We start from the raw sequence: 25,553 nt of genomic DNA, 5'->3' as shown, positions 1-25,553 counted from the left end.
CTCATGAAAAACTCCACACCTGACATCATGTCACAGGTTGCAATCAAAACACAAGTGCAAGCTGGGTGTGGTGGTGCACACCTGTAATCACAGCACGGAGGAGGCTGAGACAGGAGGTTCAAGGCCAATATGGGCAACCTAGTGAGACTCTGTCTTAAAAAAAATAAAGACCCTGTCTTTTTTAATAAAAATGAGATTAGGAGTGTGACTAGACCCCTTTAGGTTCAAACTCTAGTATAAAACAGAATAAAAAATATAAACTCACTAAAAATATTGTGTAAAATTCCCATTACGCAGTATGTGTAAGGTGTATGTGAAATATTTAAGTTTCTGATTTGGACTGAAGTCCAGTCTCCAAGATAACTTATTGTGCATATGTAGATATTCTAAAATAAAAAAATAATCCAAAATCTGAAACAGTTCTAGGCATTTGGGGTAAAGAATACTCAACTTGTGATTAAAAAATGTAAACGGTACAGAAAATAAGTCATCTTCCTAAAACCCTAATAAGCCTTCTCCCCAAAGGTACCTTGAGTGTTTTCAACAAAACAATTGTAACACACTTGCCTTTTAAAAAAAAGTATGTAAGGCCAGGCGTGATGGCACATGCCTGTAATCCCAGTACTTGGAGGCTGAGACAGGAGGATCGCACAGGTTCGAAGCCAGCCTCAGCTACTTAATGAGGCTCTCAGCAACTTAGTGAGACCCTGTTTCCAAATAAAGAATAAAATTGGTCTGGGAGTGTAGCCCAGAGGTAGAAAGCCACTGGGTTCCATCCCCACTACCACAAAACAAACAAACAATCCCCCAGGAGGATTGCAGGTTCAAGGACAGCCTCAGCAAGTAGTGAGACTCTCAACCTAGTGAGACCCTGTTTCAAAATAAAAATAAATTAAAACTAGAGCTGGGGGTTTAGCTCAGAGGTAGAGTGCCCATGGGTTCCATCCCAAGTACCCAAATTAAAAAAATATGCAGCCAGGCATAGTACCCCTGTTTCTAGAACTTTGTAGGCTGAGACAAGAGTATTGCAGAGCTAGGGCAGTCCCAGCAATTTAGTGCGACTCTCAGCAACTTTCAAAATGAAAAGGTCTAGGGCGTAGGTCAGAGGTAGACTTCCCCTGTTCAATTCCTAGTACCCAGAGAACAAAACAACAACAAAAATACAAATGCAGTCACTCTATATTTATCCCACATATTGATGGCTGTATCTTGACCTTCTCATATCAGCCATTCAAGTTTCGTTCATGACTACCATATTCCTTTGTAGAGTATACCATCCCAGTACCCTAAGGAAGAGTCCTGTTTGCCTTGTTACAAATATTGCTGCAGCGAGCAGCCTCGTACTGTATCTTGCCCTCTTGCCCTCTGTTTTTTTTTTTTTTTTTTTTTTTGTGTGTGTGTGTGTGTGTGTGTATGTGTGTGTGTTTCTTTTTGGTACTAGAGATTAAACCTGGGGGTGTTCTACCTTTGAGCTACATCCCCAGCCCTTTTTACTGTTTTGTTTTGTTGGGTCTTGGTAAATTTCTAAAGGCCTTACTAAGTTATGAGGTTGGTCTCCAATCTGCCATCCTTCTGTCTCAGCCTCCCAAGGACTGGGATTTCAGGCACCTATCACCATCCAAGGCCCTTGCTCTCTCTCTCTGTCTGTCTGCCTCTCTCTCTCTCTCTCTCTCTCTCTCTCTCTCTCTCTCTCTCTCTCTCTCTCTCTCTCCCCTGGGGATTGAACCAAGGGCATTGTACCTCAAGCTATACCCCAGCCCTAATTCTTGCTTTGAAACTGTCTCACTAAATTTCAGAGGGCTTCACCTCACTAAGTAGCTGAAGCTGGCTGCAATCCTCCTGTCTCAGTCTCCCAAGTACTGGGATTACAAACTTGCACCACCACGCTCGGCTTCTTGCTCTGCCTTCACAGGTACATCTTGAGGTAAACACCTAAAACTACAGTTGTCAGGTCAAACAAGATGTGAGCTTTATTTTCATTTAGCTAACTATCTGCTTACATACTGATCTGTATATCTAAAATTTCAATACCTTTTCCCAAATTGCTGTCTAAAAATCCTGTGCCGGAGTGTGTAAGAGTATTCACAGCCCTCACGTCCCCAGGCCCTCCTAACACTGGGCCTGTTGTGTTCACGAGGCACATCTAAGGCCTCCCTTTCTGTGCATCTGAAGGGCACTTGAAGATTCCAGTTGTGCAGTGTATGAGGAACCTCTCCTGGATGGGCTGAAAGAGTCGTGTGTCTGCAGAGGCGCTGCCTTGACCGGCAGGGGCACTGGGCTTTCTCTGGGCCAGGAAGGCCAACTTTCAGGAGAATAATGCTGCCTGTGTGCGCTGACTCACCTCTGCTCCCCCTCCTCGTCCCCACCTTGGTAAACACAGGCCAGTTAGTAGGGCTCCACCTCTTCAAACCAGAGCCAACAGCCAAGGTTCCCGCCCCATGGCTAGGTTCTTCTTGGCCTGAGGACTCTGGTGTCTGTGAGCAATAAATCCGGCCATTTTGTAGATATGGGAGTACCCCACTTTCTAGAACTTGTGTGTGAGTCAATTGCTTTTTAATAAACTGAATCATCATTATGAAACAAAAGGTAAGCAGGGCGTGGTGGTGCACACCTGTGGTCCTAGTACTTAGGAGACTGAGACAGGAGGATTGCAGGTTTGCAGCCAGCCTCAGCAACTCAGCAAGGCCCTCTGCAACTTAGTAAGGCCCTGTCTCAAAATAAAGCATAATAATAAAAAAAAATAGGGCTGGGGCGTAGCTTGGAGGTACAAGGCCCCTGGATTCTATCCTCAATACCACAACAAACAAACAAAACTAAACAAACAAAACTAAACGTAGGACCCAGAAAGTCTGCACCCCTTCCCTGTCTAGTGGGAGGATTTTCTTCATCTTTTTGTTGGTTGTTGGTACCATTTCTTATTGTGGCCGCACCCCTCCCTCTGTGCAGGGTTGTCTTCCAGGGCTGCGGGAAGAGACCTTCCCCAGGCCCCTGAGTGATTAAAATGTCAGCCATTTTAGTGGGAGGGCAAAAAGGAGTTACTTGAAGAAGCCCACAGAAGAGAGAGGAGCAGCTCAAGTTGGCAGGGAGGGGGCATCTCTGTAAGTGTGCACCACAGCCACGCCTGCCCCTGCGTCACAGGTAGGCACAGGAGGAAGAGGCAAAGGGGAAGCACCGCAGTACGTGGTCGCGCGCTCGCTCGCTCTCTCTCTCTCTCTCTCTCTCCTCTTGTGGTACTGGGGACTGAACCCAGGGGCAGTCCTCACCTGAGCTGAGCTACACTCACAGCCTATTTTATATTTTTCACTGAAGTGGGCTCTCACTAAGTTACTGAAGCTGGTCTCGAACCCGCCATCCTCCTGTCTCAGCCTCTCGAGTACCGGGAACACACGCACACCTCATAGACCTCAGCCTGTGTTGTAGAATGACTCCAGCCTGGCTTCCGCTCCCCGCCCTGCTGCCCACTCTGCCTGACTGGCAGCTTGTTGCCAGAAAGGCTTAGGAAGTCGCAGTCTTGCTACCTCTGCTGTCCCTTGAAGACAACAGAAGGCAGGTTTTTTATTTACTCTGGGAACTCGGAGCCCCGTGGCTGGGATGACAGCCCGTGCTTCTGTGTTTGATTTCTAGCAGCTTTCTTGATCATGTGACTTTGTTCTGTGTCCCCCACAGTCTAGGAGGCTCAGCCAACCCCCTAGGGCTCTGAATTGGCCCCCCTTCTCCACACAGCCCCCCATCTCATCTGAGTGGGTTTTTTCGTGGAGGTGGAGTACAGTAAGGATAGAAGTTATCATTGGAAGACCTTGGGCACTGTACAGTTTTCTTACCGCCAACACTGAGATATTAATACATAGTATTTGGGGTGCCTGTGAAGAGCGAGTGAGCTCACGTACAGAACTATAAATGCTTGGGCAGGGGAGGGAAGAGAAGCGCCGGGACACTCCCCCCCATCTGTGACCAATTAGATATAGAATATGTGTCAAATAAAAAAAAAAAATCCAGTGTTTCAGTCTGAGATGCTAAGAGGAACGGGGTTAACCATGCTTGCGGGTCATTTTTAATGAGGAATTCCATTTTGGAGATAGTATGTCATTCTGTTGCCACGTTAAACTGAATAGGCAGAAATATGCAGTAAACCACTGGGGAGACAGTGTGAAGAAACTATGTTTGATCCAGGCAGGGTGGCGCATGCCTGTAATCTCAGTACTTAAGAGGCTGAGACGGGAGGGTTGTGGGTTCGAGATCAGCCCCCACAACTTAGCAGGACCTTCAGCAATTTAGCAAGACCCTGTTTCAAAATCAAAAGGGCTACAGGCACAATTTACAATAGCCAAATTATGGAACCAACCTAGGTGTCCATCAACAGATGAATGAATTATAAAATTATGAGAAATGCAGTGGAACTCTACCCAGCAATAAAGAACAAAATTATGTCACTTGAAAGAAAATGGAAGCCCCTGGAGAACATTATGTTAAACGAGATTAGCCAGTCACAGAAAGTGAAGGGTTACATGTTTTCTCTAGTATTTGCAAACTAGGGAGTAACGGGGATACCCGAGGGACTCCAGATAATGGAGGAGCAACCTCGGTGGACAGGGAGGTGGTCTAGAGGAAGATGAGGGGAAGACTGAGGTCCATTAATGGAAATACCACCATCAACTCTGTGCACATATGTGAACATACCAATCTCGGTGCTCTGTATTGGAAAGGAGGAAAATGAGGAGGTGGGGGCACCAAGTGCTGTGTGCTTGTGTCACTGTCAACATGATTTACATTATGATGTGAGGTTATAATACACCAATAAATGCATTTTTTTTTAAAAAAAGGGTTGCTGCCGGGCGTGGTGGCACACTCTTGTAATCCCTATGCTTGGGAGGCTGAGACAGGAGGATCGTGCAGGTTCGAAGCCAGCCTCAGCTAGCTTAAGAGACCCTGTCTCCAAATAAAATATAAAAAATAGGTGGGAGTGTAGCCCAGAGGTAGAGGGCCCCTGGGTTCCATCCCCAGTACCACAAAAAAAAAAAAAAGAAGAAATAAAAATAATAAATAAAAAAGGGCTGCAGTTCAGCTCAGGGGTAGAATGTCCCTAGTTCAATCCTCAGCATTAACCCTCCCCCCAAAAAACCCTATGTTTGCATGAGTCCACACTCACTGAATATTTGATTCACATCTTGCCTTTGCTGCTTACAACTTGGGAAATTTCAGTTTCCTTCTATGTAGTAGGGGAATATTAACCCTTTTCTGCTAAGGTATTTGGATAGTAGATGTATGGACTCCACCAGTCAATTAAGTCAGGTTTTCATATGCTCCTCAGCTTACAGTGCTTTACAGCCCAATAAACCATCATAAGCTGAAAAGCTCGCAAACTGGAAGTGCACTTAGTGTGCCCGCCTACAGAGCAATGCAGCGCAGCAACACGGCGCCCTGCGGCGAGTGCGGACCGCTTCCCCTCTGGGGTGGCTCTTTATGCCTCTGTTACCCTGAACTTCATCAAGATGTGATTACACTGCACCAAAACAAAAAACAAAAGCGAGTCGGCATCATTGATAGCATAGACCCTGAGAAAGGGATGTGTGGTAAGACAGGAAACTCAGATGCAATTGGGAGGCCTTGAATAAAAATAAGGTGGCTGTGGAAATACCAGGGGGTTGGTGCTAAGTGATTTTCCCCCTGAAAAAAGTGGGCAGATAAATGTTTAGGAATCTCTGATAGTAACTTCTCAGTGCCACTATGGATTCCTTACCCATTGTAGATAGCAGCCTGAAGAAATAAGGTTGGGATTGGCTCGTGCCTGTAATCCCAGTACTTGGGATGCTGAAACAGGAGAATTGCAGGTTCCAGGACAGCACAGTACTTCGGTGAAAAATAAAAAGAGCTGGGGTCGAGCCGGGCGTAGTGTCGCACACTTGTAACCCCCATGCTTGGGAGGCTGAGACAGGAGGATCGCGCAGGTTTGAAGCCAGCCTCAGCTATTTAGTGAGGCTCTCAGCAACTTAGTGAGACCCTGTTTCCAAATAAAGTATAAAATAGGTCTGGGAGTATAGCCTGGAGGTAGAAGGCCCCTGGGTTCCACCCCCAGTACCCCCCCCCCCACACACACACACCAAAAAAAAAAAAAAGGGCTGGGGTGGGTGTAGTTCAGAGGTAGAATGTGCCTGGGTTCGATCCCCAGTACCGCCCCCAGAAAAAAAGAAGATCCAGAACCGGGGATGGGGGACCTTGGGCGGCAAGGTATTTGGTACCATGCAAATGAGGGGAGCCCCACTCTACCGGGGAATAACTGCCTCTAGGAGGAGGAAGTGGCTTCTGAGACAGAGCAGATAGGACAGCATCACTGGCCATGAGATGGAGGAAGAGAGGGTGGAACTGAACCCTGGAATACACAGTTACCTTCAGAGGCAGTTTCTGTGAAGCAGTCCAGACACACAAAGCTCTTTTGTTTCTCGTCTCCCATGCAAGTTTAACCACTTTTTTTTTTTTTTCCTTTTCATACTGGAGATTGAACTCAGGGGCATTCTCCCTCCAAGCTATACCTGCAGCCTTTTATATTTCAAAACAGGATCTTGCTAAAGTTGCCGAAGGTCTCACTGAGTTGCTGAGGTTGACCGTGTACCCATAATCCTCATGTCTCAGCCTCCCAAGTACTGGGATTTCTGGTGTGTACCACCAGTTTTAACTAATCACTTATTAATAGCCTTCTGTTTTGTTTAGTTATGCTTATCTTTTCAAAGAGAAAGTAACATTTAGTTGGGTGTGGTGGCGCACACTTGTAATCCCAATACTTGGGAGGTGGGAGGCTGAGACATGAGGACCACAGGTTGGCAGCTGGCTTCAGCTACTTAGTGAGGTCCTTCACAATTTAGTGAGACCCTGTTTCAAAATAAAGAATAAAAAAAAGGACTGGGGGGTGTAGCTTGGAGGCAGAATGCCCCTGAGTTAAATCCTCAGTATCACGAAAGAGAAAAGAAAAGAAAGTAACATTTGTGCCTTTTCTGAGTAGGTGGATATCTATTGGCATTAAAAACCAACCTACTGCCAGGCATGGTGGCACATGCCTCTCAGCAACTTAGTGAGACTCTGTTTCAAAATAAAACATAAAATATGGCTGGGGATGTAGCTTGGAGGTAGAATTCCTCTGGGTTCCATTCCTAGTGCGAAGAAGAAGGAGGAGGAGGAGGAGGAGGAGGAGGAGGAGGAGGAGGCGGCGGCGGCGGAGGAAAGGAAGGAGATAGAATGCCCCTGGTAGAAGAAGAAGAGGAGGAGGAGGAGGAGGAGGAAGGAAGGAAGGAAGGAAGGAAGGAAGGAAGGAAGGAAAGAAGGAGATAGAATGCCCCTGGTAGAAGAGGAGGAGGAGGAGGAGGAGGAGGAGGAGGAGGAGGAGGAGGAGGAAGGAGATAGAATGCCCCTGGTACCACCAAAAGAACAAAACAAGTGTACCACAGGGCTCACTGGTTAGAAGTATACCACAGGGTTCACTGGTTAGAGGTGTACCAGAGGGCCCACTGCTTACAAGCATACCACAGGGCTCACTGGTTACAAGTGTACTAAAGGGCTCAATGGTTAGAAGCGTTCCACAGGGCCCACTGCTTACAAGCATACCACAGGGCTCACTGGTTACAAGTGTACCACAGGGCCCACTGGTTAGAAGCATATTACAGGGCCCATTGGTTAGAGGTGTACCAGAGGGCTCACTGGTTAGAGGCATTCCACAGGGCCCACTGGTTAGAAGTGTACCACAAAGCCCACCGGTTAGAAGCGTACCACTGGTTAGAAGTATAACACAGCGTTCCATGGAAGCCTGGTGAGTCAGGCCTTGCCAAGCCTTTTCCCTCTTTCTGCTTTGTGACAAGAGGAAGGAGTGGTGAGGCCTTAGGTAATTTTGTAGAATTGATGCTGCTTGTGGTTCTGAGAAAGCCAGACATAGCACACGGTTTTCCTCAGCACCATGGCACGGGTGGCAAGCCTTCCAGAACCTGTCTCCACCACTGGAGCCCTGGCTCTCATGCGCTCTGCCGGGGGCCCTTTCTTGGCTGAGTTTTTTGGTACTGGGGATTAAACTCAGGGGCCTTCTACCTCCAAGCCACACCCCCAGCCCTATTTATTTTGAAACAGAATCCTACTATATTGCACAGGGCCTCACTAAGTTGCTGAGGCTGGCCGAAAACCTGCGATCCTCCTGCCTCAGCCTCCCAAGTACTGGGATCCCAAGCGTGCGCTACCACGCCTGGCTCGGAATAGATTTTGAAAATGAAAGTTAACACGGCTTCTATCCTGGGTCTCTCCATCTCCCCTCAAAGAGCCTCCTGCTGCCCTTTCTTATCTAGTTTTGAGTCTGAGCAGTTGGCCTCTCTAGATCCCCTTGTTTAGAACTCTTCCCTGTTTTGTCCAAGCCCCCCAAGTGGTAAGTAAGCTTCTAGAAAGGATGGGCCGTGCCTCCCTCAGTCAGTGCCTACCACACTCGCCCAGCACGTGGCACTTTTCTGGAAGGTACATGAAGTGTGTGATGGTAAGGGACCATTTTTCAATATCTTTACACTTACTTGCAATTATTATATTTGCATTCGCTTTTTGACCCTAGAAGCTTTCAATCACTGAGCTACACTCCCGGCCCTTTGTAGCTTTTCATTTTGAAACAGGGTCTTGCTAAGTTGCTAAGTGTCTCATTTTTTTTGCTGAGGCTGTTGTCAACCTTGCGATCCTCTCGCCTCAGCCTCCCAAGTACTGGGATGACAGGCGTGTACCACCATGCCTGGTTGAGTATAGATTATAACGAATGTTTCTTCCCCGTCTCCCCGGCAAGTTCAAAGTGCTTTAGGTCCGCTTGACACGGCTCCCCCTGCCTCTCCCAGGACGAAGGAGGAGCATTTGCGTGTGGTTATGTATTGACTGTTACTGATGTAGAGTCCTTTGCCCGGCATGGTTTAGGTGTCCTTCAATGGACTGTGAGCTCCAAGCGCACCAGCCAGGGGGACCCTCTATCCCAGCCCCGGCACGTAGGGTTTGGCTGAGCACATGAGGTTGCCACCTGAAACACCAGGTGTAAGAAAGCCTGGTCTGTGGTGTCCAGATGCCACTGCTAGGATTAGGCTAGAAATGCACTGCATATTCCAGGGCCGAGTCCACCTGTCCCCAAAGGCCGTGGGGCCACAAGGTGCTCTGGTATCACGTAGAGGTCGACCTGTCCACGTCTTGGTTAGTATAACAGCGGCCAGTCATCACAGTGAGCCGTCTTTGAATGTGGAAGGCAATGCTACTTTGATAATAAGTTTACGAAGAAAAAATAACTCAGATGACTTGAGAAAGGATGACCCTGGGACGTAGCCATTGCACCATACATGGTCTCTCCACTTCTGGGTCTGTCATATAATTTGCAAACCAAGTCTGGAATGTTTCTATTTCATTGTTTATTTCCACTGACAAATTTAATAAAACAGTACGATTATAGGAGGTATCAGAAATCGTCTTTCACATTCTGTGCTGTATTCTCACATGTTTGACACTTTGTGAATACATGTTTATAGAGTTCTCAAAGCAACTTTATGAAGCAGGTCTTATTTCTCTGGTTTGGATTTATTTATTTATTTATTTATTTATTTATTCTGTGTGTGTGGTCTGGGGATTGAACCCAGAGGCATTCGATCTCTGAGCCACACCCCCAGCCCTGTTTTATTTTTATTTTGAAACAGGGTCTCACTAGGTTGATGAGAGTCTCACTACTTGCTCAGGCTGTCCTTGAACCTGCGATCCTCCTGTCTAAGCCTCCCAAGCACTGGAATTACAGGTGTGCGCCACCATGCCCAGGTTTCTATGGTTACACAACTAGGAAAGAGAAGCCTCGGCTACTCAGTGCTCTTCAGTAACTTTGCCCCATTTCCCTGTAGGTGGCAAGGCTGGAACTTGAGTCCAGGTCTGTGATGGCTACATCTTTCTATGTGTGCTCATCCTGCTGCCTTTTGATGACTATTTGGGAAATTATTAGTAGTGGTACTTAACTATCCTAATGGTGAACGATCCTAATGGTTGTGTGCTTTCATCCCCAGGGAAGCAAAGGCGCCTACCGGTACCACTGGCAGAGCCACAACGTCAAGCAGAGTGGCGTGGACGACATGGTGCTGCTCTCCAAGATCACGGAGGGCTCCATCGTGGAGAACCTCAAGAAGAGATACATGGACGACTATATCTTTGTATCCTTTACTGGCCTGCGGACGCTTGTGCTATGACAGCACCACAGCAAGACGCGCGCCCGGCGTTTGCAGTTGCAGAATGAGGTTTTGTGCTTTGCATCACTTGGTTCCACTTGTGCAAAGGGCGGGACGATTCCGGGTGTTTGTCCTGGCATTTCAGGAGGAAAGACGCAGCGCATTTCCCTCTGTGGTGTTGTCCCTTTGATGGGCTTCAGCCCTGTGTGTGGTGTCTAAGATCTCTGTGGTTTCTACAGAAAATCCTGGTTTGCTGCCGCCGCCGCCGCCGCCGCCGCCGCCGCCGCCGCCGCCGCCGCCGCCGCCGCCTCCTCCTCCTCCTCCTCCTCCTCCTCCTCCTCCTCCTCCTCCTCCTCTTCTTCTTCTTCTTCTTCTTCTTCTTCTTCTTCTTCTTCTTCTTCTTCTTCTTCTTCTTCTTCTTCTACCAGGGGCATTCTATCTCCTATCTCCTCCTCCTTCTCCTCCTCCTCCTCTTCTTGTTTTTTGGTGGTACTGGGGATTGAACTCAGGGGCATTATATCATTGAGCTACACCCCCAATCCGTCCATCCTTCCTTCCTTCCTTTCTTTATTTTTATTTTTATTTTTTGTGGTACTGGGGATTGAACCTAGGGGGATTTACCTCTGAGCTATACCCCTAGCACTATTTTATGTTTTATTTTAAAACAGGGTTTTACTAAGTTGTGAAGGGCCTCACTAAGTTGCTGAGGCTGTCCTTGAACCTGTGATCGCCTACCTCAGCCTCCCAAGTACTGGGATTATAGGTGTACGCCACCATGCCTTGCCGACTTTATCGTGTGTGTGTGTGTGTGTGTGTGTGTGTGTGTGTGTGTGTGTGTTACTGGGGATAGAACCCAAGACATTCTACTTCCGAGCTATACCCCCAGACCTATTTTTTATTCTTTAATTTTGAAACAGGGTCTCACTGAGTTGCAAAAGGCCTCACTAAGTAGCTGAGGCTGTCCGCAAACTGTGATCCTCCGGTCTCAGCCTCCCGAATGTTGGGATTGCAAGCCTGTGCCGCCACGCCTGGCATTATCTTTTATTTTGAAACAGGATCTTGTAAGTCCCTGGCGCTGGCCTTGAACCTGTGATCCTCCTGTCTTGCAGTTTTATCAATAATACTATCTAATTGCAAAGCAGAGATGTTTCAGTCCAGACTTAATGGTTTTTAAAAAATTGGAAAAAATTTTTTTGCGTGAGGCAGTTTTTCTGCATCTTTCTGTTTACTAAAGGAAACATGAGAAGTATCAGCTATTGAGATGCCTGACATTCTTGAATTTTTCTTTACGTTTCAACTTTAGCTTGCCAGTTACTATTTCTTCAGAGGGCTTTAAAAATGCAGAATGGAAATTTGATCCAAATGTGTGTTGACTTCATTATAAACAGAGACCCGTGATATTTGCTTAAGTTCCTACAGGATTCTGGAGCTCTGACTGGTACAGCTCTAGGAAGAAACACCAGGGGAGTTAGCCTAAGAGTTAGCCTTAGATGCACAAAGGTCTGTGTGAAGTCTGGAAATAGTACTGGGAAGTTTACCCCAATGCTGGTGGTGACTTCCGAAGGGACGATGTCCGGGAACGACCAAGTGACGCAGGACTCTCTGCTACCAGTGCAACATGTGTTCAGTCTAGAAGCTCGTGAGGGAACGGGTCCCACACCAGTGGCTTCTGTTGATGATTTGCCATGCTTGTTTGATGTATTAGCACTAAAACCTAGGTGACAGTACTTTTGCAGGCTGCCCAGCCCATCTGAGGCTTGGGAGTTTGATTCACCAGATATTTATTGAGAAATATTAATTAACAGTGTCATTCCAAAGCAGTTGGACCACTCTGTGTTGTTTCTTATTTACCGTAATGCAATTTTCCCAAATATTTGTGCAGTTAGATTTCTATACTTTTGCTTTGCAGGGTTAACATGTTTAGATTTGTTAGTTACATTATAATAGCATCATTTTCTAATTTTATTTTACTTTAATTTGGGGGGGCATGACTAGGGATTGGACCTAAGGTCAGTCTACCTCCAAGCTATACCCCCAGCCCTTTTATTTAATTGATTGGTTGATTGGTTGATTATTATACTGGGTTTGAACCCAGGGGCATTCTACCTCTGAGTTATATCCCAGCCCCATTTTAGTTTTTGAAACCGGGCTTCACCAAGTTGTACAGGGCCTCGCTAAGTTGCTAAGGCTGACCATGAACCTACAATCCTCCTGTCTCAGCCTCCCAAATACTGAGATTACAAGTGTGGCTACCACACCTGGCTCCCAGTTTTTTTTTTTTTTTTTTTGTTTTTCAGTACTGAGGATTGAACATTCTACCTCTGAGCTACACTCCCAGCCCTATTTTTTAGTCTTTATTTCTAAACAGGGTCTCACTGAGTTGCAAAAGGCCTCACCAAGTAGCTGAGGCTGTCTGCGAACCGCGATCCTCCTGTCTCAGCCACCCGAATGCTGGGATTACAAGCGTGTGCCAACACGCCCAGCTTCCCAGCCTCTTTTTAAAAAACTTGAAGGCAGGGTCTTACTAAATTGTTGAGGCTCTCATTAAGTTGCCAAGGCTGGCCTCCAACCTGTGATCCAGTCTCAGCTTCTCAGTACCGGGATTATAAGCAGGCACCACCACTCCTGGCTAGAATTTGATTTCATTTTTAAATAAAATAATACTGACAAAAAATAGTTGTATGTGCTCATGGCATATAATGTGATGTTTTGATATGTGTACATTATAAAATAGTTAAATCAGGATAATTGACATAGATATCAGCATACATAATTGTTTGTATGCAATGCTGTACACATTTAAAATCAACTCTTAACAGTTTTGAAATGCACATTCCATTAACTTCGTAGCATCAGCTTGCACATAGGTCCTGCCCACTGCTTGCTCTAGCTGAAGTTCTATTGGAACACAGCCCTTCTCACGCTTTACTCATGGTCTCTGGCTGCTTTCATGCCACAGCAGCAGAGCTGAGTGACTGGTGCAGACCATCTGACCAGGGCATCTAAAATAATTACCTTCAGGCTGGGCAGAGATCTCACCTCACATGCATGAGGCCCTAGGTACTGCAAAATAAATGAACAAATAAAATGATCCTTTCTGGTCCTTTACAGAAAAAAACTTACTGAATCTTCTGGTACATACCTGTTCAGAGTCTCCTTTAACTTAACTGTATGGGAGAAATTATGATTGCTTGTAAATATTTATTTGTTTATTTTTGTTGGTGGTACTATGGATTGAACCCAGAAGCATTCTACTTCTGAGCTACATTTAATTTTTTTTTTTTTGAAACAGGGTCTCAATAGTTGTTGAGGTCTCGCTACCTGCAATTCTCCTGTTTCAGCCTCCCACCAAATATTAGGATTATAAGCATGCACCACCATACCTGGCTGTAAATTTTTCTTTGGTTAAAATTGAAATACACTGAGTTAGCTCAATGGTATAATACTTGCTTTGCATGTACGGAGCCTTGGGTTCCATCCCTAGAACTGAAAAGAAAGAAAAAAAAGTAAAGAAATAAAAGAAATATCCTTATGTTGGATGTATCACCATCCACAGAGTGTAATCCCTTTCTGTGCAAGAGCCATGGCACCTGGCAACCAGCAGATAGAATTAAGAAGAACCGGATGGCATGATGTAGATCCGGCTGCCTAGGTTCAAATTGTTCTGTGTGTGGATTTGGTGACCTTATTAAGTGTGTGGTCCTACATGCCTCGGTTTTCTCACCTATAAAACAGGAGTGAGATGGCCGGGCGTGGTGCACACCTGGAATGCCAGTACTTGGGAGACTGAGACAGAAGAATCTCAGGCCTGAGATCAGTCTTAGAGAGCTAACAAGATCCTGTCTCAAAACAAACAAACAAGCTAGGCGCACGCTTGTAATCCCTGCACTTGGGAGGTAGAGACAGGAGGATCACGCAGGTTTGAAGCCAGCCGTGCGCGCTGGCTTAGGAGGCCCTGTTTCCAAATAAAAATATAAAAAATAGGTCTGGGAGTGTAGCCTGGAGGTAGAAGGGCTTCCAGGAACACACACACACACACACACACACACACACACACACACACACACACACAAAAAAAAAAAAAAAAGCAAACCCAAACAAAAGTAATAATAAGGGCTGGGATGTAGCTCAGAAATAGAATACCCCTGGGTCCCATCACCAGCACCACACAACAACGGAATGATGATAAAATTGCCCACACAAGGCTGTTGTTCGTAAATAGGCCTAAAGAACACAGCTGGATACAGTGAGCCTGAGTGTTAAATCAGCACACACAAAGGCAGGTGTAAAGTCCTTATATTTCTAAGTTATTTTCCAAAAATTGAATTGTAAAGTTGCTTATTATCAATTCAAATGTGTTTTACCATAGAGGGTTTTTTTTTTTTTTTTTTTTTTTGGTAGTACCGGGGATAAACCCAGGGCCTTGCACATGGTAGGCCCAAGCCTAGAAACTTTTAACTGGAGGATTAATAAGCCCAGAAAAGCCTTGGAATGTAGGCTCAATTTAATACATTGTTTGCATGGAAATATGTTTTTTGAAAAGCTGGTTAAGAGTAGACAAAAACCATGTCAGTAATTGTCAGTAGTCAGCCCACCCTCAACCCACCGGCTGCACTCCTCCCCGTAAAGACTTTGTTTCTAGCTGGGCATGGTGGCACACACTTCCAATTCCACTACTCAGGACACTGAAGACAAGACCACCACAGGTTCAAGACCACCCTCAGCATCATAGCAAGACCCTGTTTCAAAATAAAATAGGGCTGGGGGTAATAGCTCGGAGGTAGAATGCCCCTGGGTTCATCCCTTTCATCCCCAGTACCAAAAGAAAAGAAAATTTAAAAAGACTGTTCACTCCTGAAACATCAGAAACTCCTGGAAGACAGGGACTGTGTCTATACACAAAGAACAAAAATGTAAAATCTCTTTAAAGCAACATATTTAACATGACTTATAAAAGGCAACCCAGCAAAGAGGAACACTAAAATGACCTGGAGTCCCACCACGCAGGGCGCGTTCCTGTTGACCTTAGTGAACGGTGTATGGCGGTCACTTTTATTGCATATAGACATGCGCACATGTGCTTCTTACTGTTTTTCTAGTGGGGGGGGGTGTCGGTGCTGAGGATTGAATCCAGGTGCATTCTACCTCTGAACTGCACGCTCAGTTATATTGCTTTTTTTTTTTTTCTCTCCATTTTGAAACAGGGTCTCACTGAGTTGCAGAGGGCCTCACCAAGTGGCTGAGGCTGGCTGCAGAACTGCGATCCTCCTGCAGCCTCCCCAGTACTGGGATTACAGGTGTGCACCGCCATACCCTGCTCCCGTTGTTAATTTTAACAAAAACAGCATCATCATCCTGCATGGTGGATTTCTTGCTTTTCTGCACAGTTCTTGTCACGACGCATTGTATTAAGCCTTCATTGAAAGCTTGTTGACTATCAGGACTTGCTTTTTAAATCCAGACAACAGAATTTCTCGATGACTCACACAGAGAGAGCTGATGAATGCCTTTGAATCAATGCCTTCGAATCCATAACTGACTACATGTGTTCTACCAAGGAAATGAGTTAGTTGACCACTAATGACTTCATGTTTTAGAAACCTGCCCACTCAGTGGATGGGGAACCCAGCATCAGGGTGCATTCTCCCAGAGCCCAGAGTCGCTTTCAGCTTTGAGGAGGCATGACAGCCCTGGCACATGTTTATTTTATTTATTTATTTATTTATTTATTTTGCTGGTACTGGGGTTCCTGGAAGCCCTTCTACCTCCGGGCTACACTCTCAGACCTATTTTATATTTTTTTATTTGGAAACAGGGTCTCTTAAGCCAGCAAGGCTGGCTCCAAACCAGCGTGATCCTCCTGTCTCTGCCTCCCAAGCGCGGGGATTACAAGCGTGCGCCACCACGCCCGGCCATGTGGCATTATTTAAATAGGTTCTTTTTTTCTTCTGTATTTGTTAAGGCAAAAAGAGACATAAAGTTATAAAACTGCTCATTTTTACCTTTTCTTCACTTAATATCTGCACATTGTCTTGTTTTGAAGGTCAGCATTAACCAGTTGTTAACACGTTCAGACCGCATGCAGATTTCTTTGTCCTACTTTAGGAAAAGAAAATTTACCTGGAAAATGCCAACATTGCTTCCCAATAATGTCCTGTACTTTTTAGTTGTTTACGGTAGACAGGGAAGGTTGGGTTTACGGCCCTTTGTCATCAGGGTTGCTATGCTTTGTCAAGTATAGGGGGAAAAATTTTTTTTTTAAAGAGGAAAACATTGGAGCCTTCTCTCTTTTCCACTTGATGAAACATCATCTCTGGCCCACTTGGGAGATGAAAATAGTTTCTGTTCAAAGTATTCCACGCTTAATTTGATCTAACTTTCTCCAAAACGTGTTTTTCTCAAAGACTCCACTTAAATGTGTATGACTTTTTTGTGTGTGTGGTACTAGGATTCAACTACCTTCAAACCACATCTCCAGGCTTATTTTATTTATTTATGGGAACAGGGCCTCCCTTGGTTGCTGAGAGGCTCGCTAAGTTGCGGAGGCTGCTCTTGACCCATGAGCCTCCTGTCTCAGCCTCCCATACACTGGGATGACTGGTGTGTGCTCTCATGCCCGGCTGTGTTTGGCACTTTTTATCCTTGAATTAAGAGTTCTGACTTTTGTTCAGACCCACAGGAGCTCAGGGGAGTGTGTATAGTTGTTCAGAGGGAGTTTGGGCCCTGGGCAGCCAGTTGGTGCCAAGCGGGTGGTGGGCAGGAGTGAGAGGCTGGTCTTGCGCTGGAACCGAGAGCTCAAGTTCCTGTTTCACTCTTCTCCACATACATAATATTGTGCTAGTCATCACCTCTGGTGCCATGTCAGTGACAGACCCAGGAAAGTCGGCTCATCGCTATGTGGAAAGTTATGGGGGAATCCCTGGGTATTAAAATGCTCTTAGCCAGGTGCAGTGGCACATGCCTGCAACAACTTGAGGAGGTCGAGGCAGAAGGATCTCAAATTGGAGGCCAGCCTGGGCAATTTAGCAAGACCCTGTCTCAAAATAAAAGATAGAAAGGGCTGGGGACGGAACTCAGTGGTGGGGTGCACCCGGGTGCAGTCCCCAGGATATAGATGGATAGGTCAAGCTTAGCTTTGCCGAAGAAGACCATGAAGAGCAAACGGGCATCCCAGCATTCGAGAGGCCGAGACCGGAGGATCGCGGTTCACGGACAGCCTCAGCTACTTAGTGAGGTCCTTCGCAACTCAGTGAGACCTGGTTTCAAAATAAAGAATAAAAAATTGGGCGGGGGGTGTAGCTTGGAGGTCAGATGCCTCTGGTTTCCAGACCCAGACCCGCAAAAAAACCCAACAACAACAACAACAACAAAAAAAACAGCAAACAGGAAGAAGTTGTACTGGGCCCACTGGACTGTATAAAGTTAAGAATAACACTAAAATGTAAGAAGGAAATCATCAAAAAGTTAGGAATTGAGCCGGGTGTGTTATTGCACATCTGTAAGCCCAGTATTTGGGATGCGAGACAGGAGGATCACAGGTTCCCTTTTACTTAGTGAGACCTGTTTCAACATGAATAAAATCAGGTTGGGTGTGTAGCTCACAGTGGAATACCCTTGGGTTCCATCCCCCAGTAACAACACACACACACACACACAGACACACACACAGACACACAGATACACACAAGACACACACACATACAGACACACACACACACAGACACACACACAGACACACACAAGACACACACATACACAAGACACACAGACACACACACATACTCTCCTTCGTCTGGAACGGATTGGGCCACACACACACACATAGACACACACACAGACACACACACACACACACACACACACTCGCATTCCTCCGTCTGGAACGGATTGGGCCTTATGAAAAATTCAGCACAGCATTTGCCCTGTTTGTTCATCACTTGCCGCAGGTCAGTGAAAACTTGGATCTGTGGACCAGCTTTGGGAGCCAATCAAATAAAAACCTGCAGGTCATGCCTGTCCCTCTTGTTCTGTAAAATAAGATGGCTTTTTTTCTCTCTGGTTTTTTTTGGTACTATAACTTCATATCTCCCTGCATTTTGAAAATTGGACACCCCTTTACTGCCCAGTGCTATGTGGGTTCACCATGGCTTTTTTTTTTTTTTTTTTTTTAATGGTACTAGGGGTGGAACCCAGGGGCTTTTCTACCTCCAGGCTACACTCCCAGACCTATTTTATACTTTATTTGGAAACAGGGTCTCACTAAGTTGCTAAGTGCCTCAGCCTCCCAAGCACTCACCATAGCTTTTGCAGAGGCACCCCGAATGGTGCAGTAGGGAGTGGGGTGCGTGGTGGAGTGACCCGCAGCCCCACGTGGCTGCACCTGTGATCTCAAGAAGAGCAAGGCCAGGTGGAAAAGAAAATCCGTCAGATAATTCAGTCTGTTCGCATATTTCACCTGAAATAACTAAATAAGAAGTTCGTTCTCTCTCTTTCTTTCTTTCTTTCTTTCTTTCTTTCTTTCTTTCTTTCTTTCTTTCTCTCTTCTTTCTTTCTTTCTTTCCTGTGCTAGGAAAGAACCCAGGGGCATTTTATCTCTGAACTGCACCCCAGTCCCCCTTCTTGATATTTTTTGTTTGTCTGTCTGTGGTGCTAGGGATTGATATCTCTGAGCTACACCCCCAGCCCTATTTTATTTTTTATTTGGAAACAGAGTCTCACTAAGTTGCTGAGGCTGACCTCAAACCTTTGATCCTCCTATCTCAACCTCCCAAGTACTAGAATTATAGGCGTGTGCCATCATGCCTGGTTTTTTGTTTGTTTGTTTGTTTTTGTTTTTTGTCTCCTTTAAATCTAAATTTGTCTTGTCTCAATTCTTCTGACTTAGGGAGGTTTGTAGCGATTTAGCCTGGAATCAGGCCACATTACTCATTTCAAACCAAGCTTTGTTTTTCAGCAATCCTCCTAAATAACGCTGCCCTTGAGGGAGCGGCTCCAGTTTCTCCTCCATCCTAACCTGAGCCATCGATTCAGGATTGGCCTAGCAAGTCCGAAAGAGGGCGTCTCCTCCTCTGAGTGTCGCTTTAACTAGGCTGTTACCAGATTTATTTCATCTAGTTAGTGATACAAATCAAGAATTCATGAGACATATAGAAGATTATTAGCTGGTTACTTTTGGAGCTCATTTGCAAGCGAATTCATGTGTATTGGCTCCAGTCCTCGGGCAGTATTTATTGTGTGCCTTGATAAGTTTGTCCAGGACAAGGTGACATGTGGTCAGCAGCCCTTGACCACAAAGGGAGGCATAGCTCCTGTAGAGAAGGAACGTGTTTGCCCCGGTTTACCTGGCGATGGGCATACCCATAGAATATAGACATCCTTCTCTCCTTAACCAAGGATGGTCCTAGCATTTATACTCTCATAATTGGGTTTACAAACCAGGTATGGTGCGAAGCTGAGAAAGGAGGATCATAGGTTCGTAGTTCAGGAATGTAGTGAGATTCTTAGCAACCTGCTGAGACCTTGTTTCCAAATAAAAAATAAAATAGGACTGGAGGTATAGCTCCGAGGTAGAATCCTCCTGGGTTCAATCCCCAGTACCACTCCACCCACAAAAAATTGGGTTTACCATAAGAAACATGTTTGTTTACCATGAGAATCCAAATAAATAAGAGACAAATGTTTTCCATTCATTTTCAATTTGGTCTCTATCACGAGGAAAGGATACCCAAAAAAAAAAAAAAAAAGAAAGCCTACTAAGAAAGATTGATTTTTGAGTACACAAAAAATCCCAGGATCTAAGTTAGAAGAGACCATAGATTGCTTCTCGGCCTTCTGGCTAAACTCAAGTGTAGTATCTGCTCCTATCGGTTTAATTTCTGAAATGTCCTCTATCAAGGACAATATATTAAATGGATTTTTGGAGCTAAAGTCAAGGGCAGATATTGAAATTAGAAGTTAAGCCTGATTCTGCAATTATGAGTGGGATGATTGTCCATATTGGAAAGGAATATGGTGAATCTTGATATGTCTGCAAAAACCAAGCTTCAGATGCTAAGCAGATCTGTGCGGGCGATTTTCTGAAAGAGTTGGTTTTCTGTCATCAGTGAAAATTCTTAAAACTGGAGCAACAATAAAATGCTTCCTGAAGAGAAAAAAAAAAACAAAAAAAAAGAAGAGGAGTGGGGAGGAGGAGGGAGAGGGGGAGGGGGAGGAAGGAGAGGGGGAGGGGGAGGAGACCATAGAGCTCTCTACTTAGCCACCCTCCATCTGTTTTAAATCCTTGAATCCCTAATTTAGGGTTGACAGATAAAATACAGGGTGTCCATCTGGTCAAATTTGAATTTTGGATAAGCAATGAATAACTTTTTAATATACTTGTATACCAAATACTTCTTGAGGTATAATTATTTGAGGCATATTTATATTTTAAAATTATTTAGCCAGGCGCGGTGGCACACACTTGTCATCCCAGCATTCGGGAGGCTGAGACAGGAGGATCGCAGTTTGTGGACAGCCTCAGCTACTTAGTGAGGCCTTTTGCAACTCAGACCCTGTTTCAAAATAAAGAATAAAAAATAGGGCTGGGGGTGTTCTTGGAGGTAGAATGCCGCTGGGTTCCATCCCTCCCATGGGGGGCAAGATTTTATCAGTGCCGGCCCCCTGCACGAGAAGCAGAGCCTGGCAAGTCACACGCACCCCCTTTTTTCTACCTCTGGGCTACACCCCCAGCCCTGTCTTATTTTTTATTTTGAAACAGGATCTCACTAAGTTGTAGAGGACTTCACTAAGTAGTCGAGGCTGGCCGAGAACCTGTGATCCTCCTGTCTCAGCCTCCCAAGTACTAGGATTACAAGTATGTGCCACGACACTTAGCTAAGCACCCATTTAAATCGGTGGATTGTTGAATAAATAAAGGGATGTTATACTGTGTTATATAACCAGTCATTGGGGCACATTAAAATGCATAAAACTTTGTTTTGTTTTGTTTTGTGTACTGGGGGTTGAACCCAGGGGACCTCTACCCCTGAGATACACTCCCAGCTCTTTTTATTTTTTATTTTGAAACAGGGACTCACAGTTGCTGAGGCTGGCTCTGAGCCTCTGATCCTCCTGTTTCAGCCTCCATACTACTGGGAGGCATCTGCCACCATGCTTGGCTCAAATTATGTAAAACCTTTAAGGGCAGCATACACACCTTATCTGAGAGGCTTTCTGGTGTCCCCCAAGCGCCTCTAACACTTTCTTCCCCTAAACCTGATCAGTATGGGTGTGTAATCATTTTCTCTAAATATTGTCTTCTTGATACACTCAACTCCCCTGAGCCTCTGGAAAGCAGTTTATTCAGTCACCGTGTATCTTATTTGTTCTCCAAGTAAATGAAAATGTCTGTAGTCTACCTGAGAGATTTATGACAGTTATAAAGGATAAAATACATATCATTTGAAGAGAGGAATAATGACTTTTTTTTTTGCATGTCTGGGGATGGAACCCAGGGGCATTCGACCCCCTAATTACACTCCCTGCCCTATTTTTGTCTTCTTTCTTTCTTTCTTTTTTATTTCTTTCTTTCTTTGGTGGTACTGGGAGTGGAACCCAGAGGCTTTCTACCTCCAGGCTATACTCTCAGACCTATTTTATATTTTATTTGGAAATAGGGTCTCACTAAGTTGCTGAGAGCCTCACTAAGTAGCCTAGGCTGGCTTCGAACCCGTGTGATCCTCCTGTCCTCGCCTCCCAAGCGCTGGGATTACAAGTGTGCGCCACCACGCCCAGCTTGTATTCTTTATTTTGAAACAGGGTCTCACTAAATTGCGGAGGGCCTCACTAAGTAGCTGAGGCTGGCCAAGAACCCTGATCCTCCGGTCTCAGCCTCCCGAATGCTGGGATTACAAGCGATAACGACTTTTCTTTTGGCTCCTTGACCATTTATTTCTCTTTTGTTTTGTGGTTTTTCCTCCCAGCTGCTCATGTTACCAGTCTAGAATGAATGTGCTGTTACTTACTTAAACTAATGATTTCTTTTTGTTGCACCTTGGTAAATAAATGCATTACTCCTCCCAAGGAGGAACAAAGCTTTTGGATAATTGCTTTTGTCTTTGTAATCATTTAGAAGACGTGTGCATGAGCTTTCCATTATGAATTCTTGATAGCATCTGGTTACTTAATTTGAAAAATGTGGCACTGGAAAGCTTAAGATGGACCTTAACCGGCTTTAAATTCAGACCTACATAGGTTCCGTGTTAATCTCAGTCAACCCTTTCAAGCAGATGCCATATTTTGGGGAAAAGGAAATTGAAATGTACCAAGGAGCGGTAAGTTCTGTTCCACTGTAGTGTTTGGGGCTTTGCGATGCAAACACAGTTTTCCTTGAAGTTAACAATTCATTTGCATTTTCTTATGAATTATTTATTGGGGAAGCTCAAGTAAGTGACATTGTTTGAGTTTTAATGATGTTCTACTCTTTTCAGTGTAGTTTAAAGATGCATTGTTCTGTCTAATATTTGAACCTTATTTACATACAAATTAGTTAAATGGGATGTAGGACCCACAATATGGAGAGATTGTCCTGTTTCTAAATAAGCCATAAAACTTTATAAAAATAAATAAATAAATGAATAAATAGGGTGATGGGAACACTCTCTCAGAATTAAAACCTCAGTGTAGCTGTGGCCGTGACTCGGGAGTGGGAAATGAATCTTTTTATTATTTCTTTTATTAATGCGACCCTGGTCCCTGGTCGCATGATTCTGACTAACGGGTTTCATTCTGTGGCTCATCTCTTCCTCGGCCTCCCTGTTTCTGCATCCTTTCCTTCCCTGTCTTCTCAGCAAAAGCACAAGAATACTCATTAATCCTGACCCCTGGGAGACAAAAGAGAGCCCACAGAAAGCCACCAGTTGGAGTGGAAGGCAATCTACCCAGAGCAGGAGCCCACCCCATTGTTGCCAGCTGAATGGTGCTGGTGGCTGGAGGCTGCCGCGCCCAAGGCCTTTGAGAATGCTGCCTTTATGGGCGCAGCACAAGGCCAGCACTGTGGGAGGCCGGGCCCTGCCCTGGGGCAGCGGACTCCGAGCTGGCAGCTTGGTGCAGCACGTGGGCGCTGTGCACACCTCTGTTTTCTTCCAGTTCTCTGAAGAAGGTTGCTCTACACAAGTTCCGGTACAATCTTCATCTTTCAAAGAGTTCTCTTTATGGAAATGTAGAGTTTTTTTGTTTTTTGGGTTTTGGTGTGTGTGTGTGTGTGTGTGTGTGTGTGTGTGTGTGTGTGTTACTGGGGATGTGTGTTACTGTTGGTCAGCCTGAAGCCCCTGGGGCACGGCTTGCCCATGCCTTTCCATCCCTTACCCCAGCCTTCATCACTTTTCCTTCTGTTTTCTGTCCTCTTTTGTTTTTATTTATTTATTTTTATTCTTTATTTTCTTTTTTTCTTTCTTTTTTTTTTTTGCGGGTCTGGGGATGGAATCCAGGGGCAGTTGACCTCCGAGCTACACCCCCTGCCCTATTTTTTATTCTTTATTTTGAAACGGGGTCTCACTGAGTTGCAGAGGGCCTCACTAAGTAGCTGAGGCTGTCCACGAACCGTGATCCTCCAGTCTCAGCCTCCAGAATGCTGAGATTACAAGCCTGCACCACCATGTCCAGCTCTCTTTTGTTTTTAAAGTTATCCTACTTCCCTGTTTTCAAAGAGACACTAGAAAATAACCCTGCATTAGCAGTCTGGACCTGGAGAAGTCCACCTAAGACTGTCCTGGCGCCCCAGCCGGGCGCCCTCCTCTGACCGTGGAGGCAGGTTGAATGCGCTCTGATCCTGGCATAGAGTCCTGCAGGCGGCCAGTCCCGAGATAGCCTCTGGTCCTGACCAGGCAGGCCCCTTGGGAGCCCTGATCTACCCCGCCCCAGCCCGTGTCTCTGAGCCCCATCTTCTAGAGCTGGGGATGAGGAGCAGCTTCTCCACCAGGCCCCTTTTCCTACAGTAAGGTATCACATGTGAAGCTCGAAGCTGGAGTAAGCACTTTGACCTTTCCAGGTCACTTCCCACCCATCTTCTTGGTTACCTTGTGTGACTTGCAGTATGGGGGTTATCACTCCACTTTAGAGGTGGAATCCAGGGAATCCAGGGAAGGAAGAGTGCATTCTGGGCCTGATAACCCTTTTTCCTTTTCCTTTTTTTTTTTTTTTTTTTTTTTTTTTTTTTTTACTGTATGGGGATGGAACCAAGGAGTATTCTACCTCCAAGCTATACCCCCAGCCCTATTTTTTAAAATTCTTTATTTTGAAATAGGGTCTTTACTAAGTAGCTGAGGACCTCACTAAGTGGCTGAGGTTGGCCTCAAACCTGTGATCTTCCTGTCTCGGCCTTCCAAAGACTGGGATTACAAGCATGTGCCACCATGCCCAACTTCCCTTTTTACTCTTAAATTGAGCAACCTGAAATTTAGGAAGTCTTGGTTCTCCAGCTATAGACCACACAAAGTAGTCTTTTAATTGTAATTTTTGAGGGAGTGGCAAAGGGGGTACCAAGAAAAAAATAAAACAGAGCTTTGAAAAAGCAGGACTGAAGTTAGGCTGAGACAGTGAATTTACTAGATTTGGGGAACTTTTAGGTTTATACGTGTGCATAGCTAAGCAATCCCATGAGACTAAATCACAAACCCAGGAAACCATATTGGTATAGCAGGACTTCCCCCTACTAAGATGAAACAAACTGACCAAAACAGTGTTTCCATTTAGAGAATCATACCTTCTACCTTCTTCTTATGGAAAATCCATAGAGAATCTCACTTAATTCTGCCTGAGATCCCAGAATCTGCAACTTGCCTCTTAGAAAAATGTACACGAGAATTTAGAATTATTCTCCAAGTCAGACTCAGGTATTTTATTGTGGTACTTGGGGTTGAATCCAGGAGCATTCTACCTTCAAGCTACATCCCCAGCCCTATTTTTCTTTATTCCTGTGTGTGTGTGTGTGTGTGTGTGTGTGTGTGTGTGTGTGTGGTACTGGGGGTGGAACCCAGGGGCTTTTCTATCTCCAGGCTACACTCCAAGACCTATTTTATACATTGTTTGGAAACAGGGTCTCACTAAGTTGCTGAGAGCCATACTCAGTAGCTAAAGCTGGTTTCAAACCTGTGTGATCCTCCTGTCTCTGCCTCTCAAGCGAGGGGATTACAAGAGTGCGCCACCACGCCTAGCTTTATTCCTTATTTTGAAGCAGGGTCTCATTAAGTTGTGGAGGGCCTCACTAAGTAGCTGAGGCTTGCTGCGAACCTGCGATCCTCCAGTTTCAACCTCCTAAGTACAGGGATTACAAGCATGTGCCACCACACCGGCTTATTGCTTTATTTTTATTTTTAACATTTT

The 25,553-nt window shown here is 45.3% G+C and overlaps 1 protein-coding gene across 1 annotated transcript in view; it reads left to right on the top strand.

The window, feature by feature from the left end:
- Positions 1 to 10,010: 10,010 nt before the first annotated feature.
- Positions 10,011 to 25,553, top strand: part of MYO1E (myosin IE) — a gene marked incomplete at both ends in the record, with an annotated part of 137,877 nt that continues 122,334 nt past the window's right edge. The window contains 2 exons of the mRNA XM_080693009.1: positions 10,011 to 10,178; positions 22,415 to 22,504. Coding sequence (XP_080549135.1) covers positions 10,011 to 10,178; positions 22,415 to 22,504 — 258 coding nt within the window. The remainder of the gene's footprint in view (positions 10,179 to 22,414; positions 22,505 to 25,553) is intronic.

This window comes from Muscardinus avellanarius (genome assembly GCF_963383645.1).
Source record: "Muscardinus avellanarius genome assembly, chromosome: 3".
NCBI classification, from domain to species: domain Eukaryota; kingdom Metazoa; phylum Chordata; class Mammalia; order Rodentia; family Gliridae; genus Muscardinus; species Muscardinus avellanarius.
Note: the sequence above shows the minus strand (reverse complement) of the source record. Positions and strands in the feature narration are given on the sequence as shown.